At 53.5% G+C, this 11,334-nt stretch overlaps 1 protein-coding gene across 4 annotated transcripts in view; it reads left to right on the top strand.

Annotated features, from left to right (window-relative positions):
* Window positions 1–479: 479 nt before the first annotated feature.
* APBA2 (amyloid beta precursor protein binding family A member 2) overlaps window positions 480–11,334 on the top strand; it is a gene marked incomplete at both ends in the record, with an annotated part of 66,516 nt that continues 55,661 nt past the window's right edge. For 3 of the 4 annotated variants that reach the window (XM_079700347.1, XM_079700345.1, XM_079700346.1), the window contains one exon: window positions 514–1,464. In XM_079700347.1, coding sequence (XP_079556473.1) covers window positions 514–1,464 — 951 coding nt within the window. Of the gene's footprint in view, window positions 1,465–11,334 lie in introns of all 4 variants that reach the window. The other variant, XM_079700348.1, reaches the window with a different exon arrangement.

Genomic DNA, 11,334 nt, shown 5'->3' with positions numbered 1-11,334 from the left:
GGCAGGCAGACTTTCAACCACTGCGCCACCAGGGAAGCCCTACTTTATATAAAATAGATAAACAACAAGGATCTACTCTATAGTTCAGGAGACTGTATTCAATATCTTGTAATAACCTCTTGTGGAAAAGACTCTGAAAAACTATATATATAACTGAATCACTGTGCTGTACACCTAAAAGTAACACAATGTTGTAAATCCACTATACTTCAAATAAAAAGAAAAAGAAAGAGAGGGAAATCACGAATGAGCGGGGAGTTTGGGGGAAAGCAGCAGGCATCCTGGGGGTCGTCGGGGCCTCCTCCTCCAGCCCCGGTGTCCTCCTCTCTCTTTGGCAGGTGCGTGCGCCGGTCCTGACACACCAGTCTGCTGGGGTGGGGGCATCACGTCGTTTGAACAGACTCTCGTTACATCGCTCTAGCGGGGTGTGCTTCTCGGGCTCTGACTGTCCTGTCCCCCCTTCCTCCCCACAGTGGCTGCCCCCTGGTGACAATGGCCGCGTGACTGCCCGCCATGGCCCACCGGAAGCGTCAGAACACGGCGAGCAGCATGCTGGACCACAGGGCGAGGCCGGGCCTGGAGCCCGAGAGCGAGGATGCGGAGCTGCCCCTGGAGGAGTGCGTGCCCAAGGGCCTGGAGCTGGCGGCCCTGCGGCCCGAGAGCCCTGCACCCACCGAGCAGGGCGGCCACGACCACAGCCCCGACGGGGACTCCAGCTCCGACTATGTGAACAACACCTCCGAGGAGGAGGACTATGACGAGGGCCTCCCCGAGGAAGAGGAGGGCATCACCTACTACATCCGCTACTGCCCCGAGGACGACAGCTACCTGCAGGGCATGGACTGCAACGGGGACAGCTACCTGGCCCACGACGGGCGCCACCTGGAGACAGACGAGTGCCAGGAGGCAGTGGAGGAGTGGACGGACCCAGCAGGCCCACAACCGCACGGCCACGGGGACCAGGGCAGCCCCGGCTACCGGGACGGCCACCTCCCCACCCCAGAGGTTGAGGCCTCTATGCTGGAGGCCCAGGACCAGGAAGAGGGCGTCCACTACTGTCCCGGAGAAGAGGCCTACCAGGACTACTACCCCGCTGAGGCCAACGGGAACGAGGGCAGCACGTCCCCGTACCGCCCGAGGCGCGGGGACGGGGACCTGGAGGACCAGGAGGAGGACATCGACCAGATCGTGGCCGAGATCAAGATGAGCTTGAGCATGAGCAGCATCACCAGTGCTGGCGAGGCCAGCCCCGAGCACGCACCACTGCGGGCGCCCGAGCCGGGGCCCGGGGACTCCTCGGAGGCCTGCCCGCCTGCCGAGGCCAGCCGCGTTCCCAGCAGACACGAGGGCAGGCCCAAGTCCCTGAACCTCCCTCCCGAGGCCAAGCACCCCGCAGACCCCCAGAGAAGCTTCAAGACCAAGACCAGGACTCCCGAGGAGAGGCCAAAGTGGCCCCAAGAGCAGGTAGGACTCTGGCTGTCCCCAGGGAAGGGGATGGAGGGGCCCGGAGAGCAAAGGTGCTGCTGTAACCTGTAGATCAGAATGCATGCCTAGCTCTCCATTCCCTCAGTTATGTGTGGATGGCCCAGCCTCTCCTGTTCACCCATCAGGTGCCTTAGTAAATGTCAAGAAAATCTGGTGGAAGGCTGATTGGCAACCAGAGCTCCCAGGAGACACCCCAGCCCGCCCAGAAGAGGGTGGGTCTTAGTCTGCTTGCCCTGGATCTGCTCACGTGGGGGTGGTCCCTGTGACGGTTGCCCCTCACCAGGGGGTTTCTTCAAGCTGGCCGGATATCGGCAAGGATGCGGGGCTACTGGCGAGTGCAGGCAGCTGCGGCGGGTGGTTGGGGGCAGCCTAGTGTCGAGGGGCAGCGACCTGAGTGCGTTTCACTGGGGATGGTTGTATCGGGTGACACTTCTCTGAAAGCCTGGGGGCCTTGGCATGATGGGCGATTAGCTGTAAATAACCATTTTGCAAATGATTATTTGAAGGTTTGACAAAGTCTTGGAGAAGAGATGTATGCTAATTAGGCCAGTGGGTTTAAGGGTAACTATTTTCTTTTAATTATAGCAAAGTGAGAGTGTATTCTAATGAACACTCTTGACAAGCTGCCTTTCAAAAAAAACTTACGTGTATATAAAAAGAAGATGTGACTATTAGACGCATGTAAAGGAACTTCTATTTAGCTAAATCTGTGGACAAATGAGAATGAACTGCTTTCATATTTTTTAAAGGCTTCATTAATATTATTTTTTTCCCAGAAGAGTTCATGCATTTGAAAAGTATAGATAGTGAGAGCTCGTGTTTGGGCAACAAGTCCTCTTGACTCACTGTAGGTTTCTGGAACTTCCCTCTGATGCCTTTTTTTTTTTTTTTAAAGATCGTTAAGCATAAATTGACTTCACTTTCAGGGTGTTCCTGTCATTTGAGGCCGTTCTGTCTGTGCTAGGGGGCTTTGGGGTGTAAAGAAACTGCTGTGCGCTAGCGGATGTGGAGGGAGTCCCCCAACAATAGCGGCGGCTCTGGGGTCAAGGTCTGGGCGTTAGGGAATAGTACTGCTGTCCTTCTGCAGTCCTGGCCGGACTGGACTCACCACCCAGCAGCGGTGATGGTGCCGCAGGTCGATGTGGACTACGCAAGGCAGATGACGTGCTGAGCCTCGCCAGGACAAGTGATGCCCGGACAGAGTTCTAGTCAAGAGAAATGATCTCTAGGGCATATGGTGGGGAGTGGACGAGACTTGATGTTGGGCTTTACTTAAACCACATGCCAGTTTGAGTGAAAATGCAGCCCTTTGGGTTGGAGGGCTGGGGGTGGATGAGGGTGGAGGTGGGGGCCCAGAGGAGGTCTGTTCTTCAGACGTGGCATTGGGTGGAAAGGCAGGTACCTTTTCTCCCCAAATAGAGTGTTTCCTTGAAACAAGAGCTCTCTTCCAAGACCCCGGAAAGGCTCATTTATGCTGGTTTATTATTGCCTAGCTTTTCTGGCTTTATTCACTCATTCACTCACAAGTTAATTCCATCAAGGGGAGAGGCTGGCAATTCCCAGCTCAGGGCAGACAAGGGCCCCCGAAGAAACTGGCCTCCTCTTGAGGGCTCTGCCCTGGCTGGGTCATCACGTCTTGTAGACCCGAATGGCCCATCCAGATGAAGAACACTTTGAAATTTGATCAAGTAGACCCGCTGGTGATAGGAACCCTCTTGAAGGCAAGATGTGTGTGTGTGTGTGTGTGTGTGTGTGTGTGTCTTTGTGTGTCTTTGTGTAAAGAAGGAAGTTCCCTGGGAAGTTTGGAAATTCCTTGCTTCAGACCACAGCCTGCCTTTCTAAAAGGAACCCCCTTCTACCCTGGGAATATCCAGGCCATGTGGCCAGCAAAGCCCTGTCCCCCAACAGGTGCACAGGGTGCTCCTGAGTCCCATACCAGCCCCCCCAGTACTGTGCACACAGTGAAGGCTGTGGTGGAAATCACCTGAGGGAGAAATGGGCAGCATCAGCCACCTTGGTGCTTAGACTGTTGGTTTGTAACAGTCAGCGGCCCAGCAGCACCGGCGGCCCAGGACTGCCAGTGCCAAGCCTGCCTTTTGTTTTGTTTTTTTAATTAGTTTTTATTGGAGTATAATTGATTTACAATGCTGTGTTAGTTTCTGATGTACAGCAAAGTGAATCAGTTATACATATACATATATCCACTCTTTTTTAGACTATTTTCCCATATAGGTCATTACAGACTATTGAGTAGAGTTCCCTGTGCTATACAGTAGGTCCTTATTAGTTAAGGCTGCATTTTAGCAAGATGCCACATGCAGTTTGAGAAGCAATTCTTGGAGGACTCCTGTTGGAGGAGAAGTACATAGATAGCATCCCTCCTTTCTTCCCCTCATTTCAAATCTTGAAAAGTTATGTCGTGGGTGCTTCTAAGAGTGCTGAATAGCACTTCACTCAGTCGCTGTATGGACAACAATATTACAATAGAATTAGAAATGGGACTGTGGTTCCCACCTTCTCAGACTCTGGCACTGAGCATAAACAATGTCTGTAGCTGCCATCGTGGTCCCACGTGTGATTCTGCCATCCCGCTTTTAAAATGTGACATGTTGTAAATGTCGCTCCGTGTTGTCATATCATTTTCATGATCCTTTTTGCCAACCTTTGAAGTTCAGGCAATGTGCCATCTAATTGATTTGTCTGTACATACCCTGCCATGGAGTGTGCAGGTTGCGGATGGCATTTTCTTTTATATATGAGACTATACAGACCTCTTTGTATGAGGGAGGCAGGTTTTTCTCCTTTGGATTTATTACTTGAGGATAAATTCCCAGGCTATGTATGAATGCTGACCCCATGATCCTCTTGTCTGATACTTTATTTTTCTTCTGTGAATGGTTGGTGCCTTTTATCTTTTGGGGTCTCGATGCTTTTCCATTTCCTAGCAGCACTTTATGCGTGCACCACAGATGTTATTTTTTGCTGCAGATGTTTTTCTTTAGCCTCTTTTCTTTTGAAAAGGCCCCAGTTTGCAGTTAGAGCTGCCCCCATGCAGCTCTGAGGAGACTGAGAGGTCTGCACAGGGCCATGCAGGTCTGGAGAACCTGAAGGAGGTGGACTTGGCGTTGCGGGAAGCTAGGGTGTGATCGTGGGGAACAGAGGAGACCTGCGTGTGAGTGTTTTTACAGGAAAAAGTTTTTTCAAATCAATGAAAGTTTATTGAGGACATTTTGGAAAATAGAGGCAAAAAATATTTTGCCCTGTGACATTGTAGAATTCCAGCATTGAGTTTTCATTTTGTAGTAACCTACATGGGGAAAGAATCTGAAAAGGAATATATCTATAGCTCAAGTGACTTTGCTGTACACCTGAAATAACAACATGGTAAATCAACTATACTTCAATAAAAAAATAAATGAATTAAAAAACAAAACAGGGCTCCCCTGGTGGCGCAGTGGTTGAGAGTCCGCCTGCCGATTCAGGGGACACGGGTTCATGCCCCAGTCTGGGAAGATCCCACGTGCCGCGGAGCGGCTGGGCCCGTGAGCCATGGCCGCTGAACCTGCGCGTCAGGAGCCTGTGCTCCGCAACGGGAGAGGCCACAAGAGTGAGAGGCCCGCATACCACAAAAAAAAAAAAAAGTTTTCAAATCAAAGAGACAAATTGCCTCTCAGGATTTCCCCGAAGCATCCACTTAGAGGTGTTCTGTAAACAAGGTGTGCCTGATCCTTATTATTCATGGATTCCATATTTGTGAATTTGCCTACTCACTAGAGTTTATCTGTAACCTTAAAAATCTATACCCATGGCACTTATGCAGTCCTTTTCAGACATGCACAGACAGGCAAAAATATTGAGTCATTCATTCAACACTCCTGTTCCCAGCTAAGTTTGAACTAGGAGACACCCTGCCTTCTTTCAGCTCGTACTATAAAAAAGTGTCCTTTTTGTGGTCCTTTTAGTGCCGTGTCTTTTGCATTTGTGTGCCTGTTGCTGGTGATAGAATGACCCCCAAGTGCAGTGCTGAAGTGTTGTCTAGTGTTCCTAAATGCAAGAAAGCTGAGACATGCCTTTTGGAGAAAAACACGTGCGTTGGGTGTTTCATTCAGGTGTGAATGACAGAGCTGTTGGCCATGAGTTCAGTGTTAACAAATAACAACATGGTACATTCAGAAAAAGGAAGAAGCATTTGCCGATCTGTACCTGGGGCTGCTCCACGGAGTGCTGGAGTAACATCTACAGTGTGTGAGGGAGTGATGGAAAAGTGGCTAACTCTGTGGATTTGTGAGATGACCACCCATTAAAAAACATCTTGTTATAAGGCTGAAAACCCTAACCCTGACCTTAGCCAATGAAATTGACAGTCTTGTTATCCCGGGTCAGGAAAATGTGAAACTCTTCTCAGCTAGTGTTTTATTATATATACTGGATATATTAATTATTTGTGAGTAATACATGGTAAATAAGGTGTCTTTAAATAGAAACTTACATAGAACAAGGTCATGTATGGATCGGTTGATGAAATGTGGGGACCAGAGGCTCAGGGGAACCTCACCCTGTATTTCCCCTGGGAACGGTGGTCCAGGGTCCCTTCATTCAGGGTTCACAGCAACTTTATCGAACATAACAGTCACAAACAAGGAGAGCTGACTGTATCGGGTTGGCAGATGACTTTGAGAAACTGCTGCAAAGGCTTCCCCTTCCTAGAGATCCCCTCCGTGCTCGCATGGGTGCCGCCTGCATTCCAGACTCCCAGCGATGAGGACACCCCAGCCCTGCTCTGCCCGCTTCTCCCGAGCACTCCGGAGCCTCAAGCCCTTTTCTCTCCCTGCAGGAATACACCAACCGAAGATGCACATCCTCGGGGCAGAGGGCCAGACCATGTGACATCCCAAGACCTGTCCCCGTATGGCTCAGTCCCAGGATGGTCACCATCAACCCACAGTGGTGGGAAAGCTGTCACCTCTGTCACCTGTGGGACCCGTGGCTTCTGAGGATTTAATGTGTCTTGTTTTGCCATTTGTGGAAAATCCCTGGGTGACGGTGGAGGTGATGCTGGTGTGGGTAATGGCTGCCAGCACCGTGCTAGGGCTTTATGTGTATGATCTCAGTGAATCTTAGAGCAACTGGAAGAGGTAGGGACTAGCGTTACTCCCATTTTACAGATGAGGCCTTTGAGACCTGTGTGGGGTCAGTACCGCATCCATGGTTACACAGTATGAGGGTTGAACAGTTTGTTAGGGCAAGGCTCGTACCTGTGACCCTGGGCAGCTCTAGAAGAGGTGATGCCGAGCTCAGCAAGGGGGTGAGTGGGGGTGAGTTTCCTCTGCCCTGTCGTCTGTTTACTCGTTTTCAGTTATCACGAGACCTGACGGGCTCTATTGTTCACGGCGAGTGTGTCCTGGCACCAGCAAGGTGACCGGCAGACACCAGACCTCCGGCCTGTACAACTGTTGCAACGTCCTGACTTCATGATGGCTCAGGCCATAGATCAAATCAATCAAGTAGAGATTATTCATGGGGCAGTTTTCTTAATTTTATTGAGCTTTGGTGACATGAAATATTGATTTTTTTTTTTTTTTACATACAGCAATTAAAGGATGCATGAGTTGGGTCCAGCCAGATGCATATTGAATATCCAGATAGAATGGCCGTTTCTGCATCTGCCAGGGTGGTTCTCTGCCCTTTGGCAGTGAGGCCGGGAGTGTGGAGGGAGGACCCCACCCGGGCTGGTGTCACAGCTTAGGGGGACCGGGCGAGCCCTCAGTGCACCTCCTGTGAAGAGGGGTGCCCCCCGTGCTCCTGGGGGCACGGTAAGAGCATGTTTGTCCAGCACCAAAGATCATGGTTCCGTGGGTCTTTGGGGTGCCTGGGGTGACAGGCTCTTGTGGTCCCTGCTGTGCGTCTGTGTTTGGCAAGGACTTGCTTGTGACGGCTGTTGTGAGGTCAGGTCCTCCAGAAACACCTGCTCTGGGCCCGAACTTCTTTCAGAGACTCTGCATCCTCTGCGCCTTGTAGATTCCTAGGGCTGCAGCCTTCCCTGGCCCTCCGTGCCCCTGTGGGCTGGGTACACATCAGGGCTTCAGTGATCGTAGAGTTGGAGGCTTCAGATTTACGTGACCACCATGTGGAACAGCTCCGCACGTCTGGAGGGCAAACCAAAGGCGTGTTTTGATTCTTTGGGGTTTTCATGATTTCTGTTTATTATCAGCCCAACCAGTGCTTTCTAGAAAGAGCCTTCTGACAATAGAAAAAAAAAAGATCAATACATCATAGTCAACTTAATACAGCAGTTAGAGGGAGGTGTGATCCAGGGCCCCGAGGCCACATCACACGCACGAGTGTTCAGCGTTGCTCCCTGTGCGGACGTCTTTGCTATGATTGGCGTTCAGTCAAGACTTGCTTCATGCAGAACCTTTGGAGATGGTGGCAGGAATGCTGGCACCAAATAGGGAGGGGGAATATTAGGGGCAGGGGCAACCTTGGTCTGCCCTGTGTGGGGGGTGGCACCATGATGCTCCCTCTGGGCTCACACGTGCCTTGTACAGCGGTGTATGAAGCAAGTATGAGCACCTGCTTTTTGTAGAGGACCCCCTGGCCCTGAGAGGCCGAGAGAAGAGCATCCCGGGGTCGCTGGTGCCCAGGTGGAAGCAGGTGTGCCAGGGGCCCTGGTGCTTGCAACAGTGCCCAGGTGGGAACAGTCTGACCAGACCTGGCCCCCAGGCCGGACCAAGCTGGAGAAAGAGCCCTCGGGCAGTTGCTGAGGACACAGGGCTTGGGGGGGTGGAGGGGGGTAGGGGTGTCCAGGAGCATGGCAGGACAGGGGAAGGTCCTCAACACCCCCGAGGCCTCCGTGGAGCGCAGCTGGCCTCTTCCTTCCTGCAGCCATGCTCCAGTTCTGCAGCCGTCCCCACACCTCTGCCTGCCCACCCGGGCCTCAGTCCTGGACGTCCCTTTGCTCATGGGGAGGGTGCATGGAAGGGTCCCCGGGCTCCTGTGCCCCTCCCCAGCCTCGTCCCTGCCCAGTGCGCCTGCTGTCACTAATTCCCAGGACCGCCCTGGAAAACGAAACCCAGGCCTCGGCATCCTAAGCCCCTCGCTTGATCTGCCCGAGCTTCCAAACTTGATTTCTTGGAGCCCATTTGCCAAGTCAGCGCAATGCCCTGATTTGATTTTTATGAAGCCTCTTGAGGACCTGCAACTAGAGGTGGCTGTTATTTTCATGGAACAGTTCATCTGGAAGGAATCTGGGCTTGCGTCAGGGCTTTTAAAATCTAGTTAAAGCGGGGCTTCTAAAACACTGTCTTTATTGTTTGGGAAAATCATGTAAAGCCCCTCCCCTAACAGTGATCTAGAAAGTGCCTTCCCTGCCCACCTCGTCCACCCTCGAGAGAGTTGGGGCTAGTGGTTAAGAGCACAGATGGCAGAGCCGGGAAGCCTGGACCTCACTCTGCTGCACCAGCTCCTGGCTCGGGAACGTTCTGGACCTGCCACCTGGGGCTGTAGGAGCGGAGCTGATTGGGTCAGTATCCGCCAATGGCTGGTGAGGGGCGTGGAGCGCTTGCCGTGAGGAGGAGGATGCGGGTCTTACGTCCGTGGGAATCTCAGGAGGCAGTCCGGTGAGGCTCTGCACGCAGCTGGGACCGTGCTGGGCCGGGCAGGGAGCAAGATGATGTCCCCATTTTCTGGGGTGACATCAAGGGAGGGACGAAGCCAGCAGGGTGAGGCAGGATGAGAGGAGGCATGGGACTGGCCAGGGACACCGTGGAGACAGGTGGGGCCTGATGGGGCTGACAGGTGGGGTGGGAGCAGCTCCCCAGGTGCCCTCAGGCTCTCCCCTCTCTGCAGGCCCTCTTCAGGTGCTCCCTCTCCCCGCAGGGATTTCTTGGGGGGCGGTTCTCACATCCTCCTGGTGGCATCCTCAGCCCCTTTCTGCTCTGGATTCCCTGATCTGGGGGGCTGTGTGGCCGCCACACATCTCCAAGGGTGCACTGATTTTCTCACACTCGATCTTGAATTGAAAATTAACTGAGAACCCCGCTTTCCAGGCAGATGAGCTGGGCTCCAGACCACTGGTCTCTCACGAATGCCAAATGCCATCCCTCCTTTACCCGGGGTTTCTGAACATAATTCCCACTCCCCATCTCCTGGGCTGGCTGGCAGCTGCAAGCCCTCCCACGGAGTCTGTGCGAATTGCACTTAGGATGTGCCAGGCCCTGGGGGTGCAGATATGAAAGTGCCTTAAGCCTGCATCGAGAAGCTCGTTCTAGAGGGAGACAGACACGCAGAGACTCACCATCCATCCGGGTGGGGCTGGGTGATCAGCAGAGACCCCGCTGCCCAGCCCATGTGTCCCTTGCAGGCTTCCTGGGGACGGGCTCCTGCGTGGGTGATAAGCAGAGAGGTCCCGGGACTTTGAGGGGGGCTTTGGGAAGGCAGCTGACCAGGCGGGCTGAACGTGGAGGTCACGGGCGTCCTTAGCATGCAGTGGGGCTGGGGATTGTGCCGGGGGCCAGAGCCCTGAAGGAGGACAGGTGGAAGGTGAAGGACTGGACTGAGGATGCTGATGAGAGAGGGACAGAGGAGGGCCATCAAGGGGATGGGGAACTGGGAGGACCCTGAGTGTCTCTGGTGGATGGCCAGGGCAGAGGCTCCCGTGTGGGAGCACAGGGGATGGGTGGGGACCGTCTGTAAGGGCAGGCAGGGAGGGATCCGAGGAGATGCCAGCAGGGAGAGGGTGCCCACCACGTGTGGAGCTGGGATTGCGTTGCTTTGACTCGAATTGCACTGCTTTGCCAGTGGTGTGCGTCCAGGGCAGGTTTCGGGGAAGGAGAGAGGTGGGTGGGGGACTGAGGCAGGGTGCTGCCCAACCTGCGTCTCCCATCCTCGGGCCCCTTCAGCACTGCCACCGTCCCCCACATGTGCCAGGGGCTCAAGACACATCCCACAAGATCAGTCAGTCATATGACATTCCCCAGGAAGTGCAGGGCTCCGTGGGAGAATATATAGTAACAACTTCTGTTCAGGGAGAAAGACCACATTGCTGAGCACGAGATTCGGAGATGGAACAGCATGGCGATGGCAGTCACGGGGTTTACACCCCAAAGCGCTCAGATAGCGGTCAATGCTAATCAGTTACTAAAAAAGACACGGCACTGTGTCTTTAATAGGAGGCTAACCAAGAATAGCTCCCAACCCTACATCAGATAATACCATGGACAGCTCAGGAAAACTAAGCACAGCTCAGAAAGGCTGAGAAGGGGTGTGGCACAGGATGGCACCCCAGGGCCTAGCGTGGACTCCAGACCCTGCCAAGACCATAGTCAGCCTTCACGGAAGAGAAGCTGGTCTCTCCCCCTGAGACCAAGCCAAGGCCCAGACTACTGGAGCTGAAGGATGCTTGGATCTGGGCTTGCAGAATCTCATTGCCCGGCTGCTCAGGTTGGTTTCAACAGCCAGCAGATGGTCCTCTTAAGAGCTGGCAGTGTGCTGTCCTTGGTGCTGATGCACTGCCGGGTCTGCCCCACGGTTGGCCACCCTGCCCCGCTCTGGGTGCAGTCAGGCCAGCAGGTCAGCGAGCCTGCACTAGACTTTGGCCGAGGGGTTACTTCTCAGGACAGTGCTCGGGGCACCATGTCAGGTAGGAGGGAGGTTGTTGTTCGGGGCGTTACCTGTTTGCCCTCCTTGGTCAATCCTCCTCTTCATTGGCCCTAACACTTGCAAACGGCCTCTGATTCTGCCTCTGGGACCTATTGGCTCACTCTGACTTCTGGTGCAGCCCTATCCCTCCCCTTACCCTTCCCACTTAGACTTTGGATCTCATGCTTCCCCTCCAAGCAGCCCTTGGTG

Source organism: Hyperoodon ampullatus (genome assembly GCF_949752795.1).
Source record: "Hyperoodon ampullatus genome assembly, chromosome: 3".
Classification (NCBI taxonomy): domain Eukaryota; kingdom Metazoa; phylum Chordata; class Mammalia; order Artiodactyla; family Ziphiidae; genus Hyperoodon; species Hyperoodon ampullatus.
This window is presented reverse-complemented; position numbering and strand designations above follow the sequence as displayed.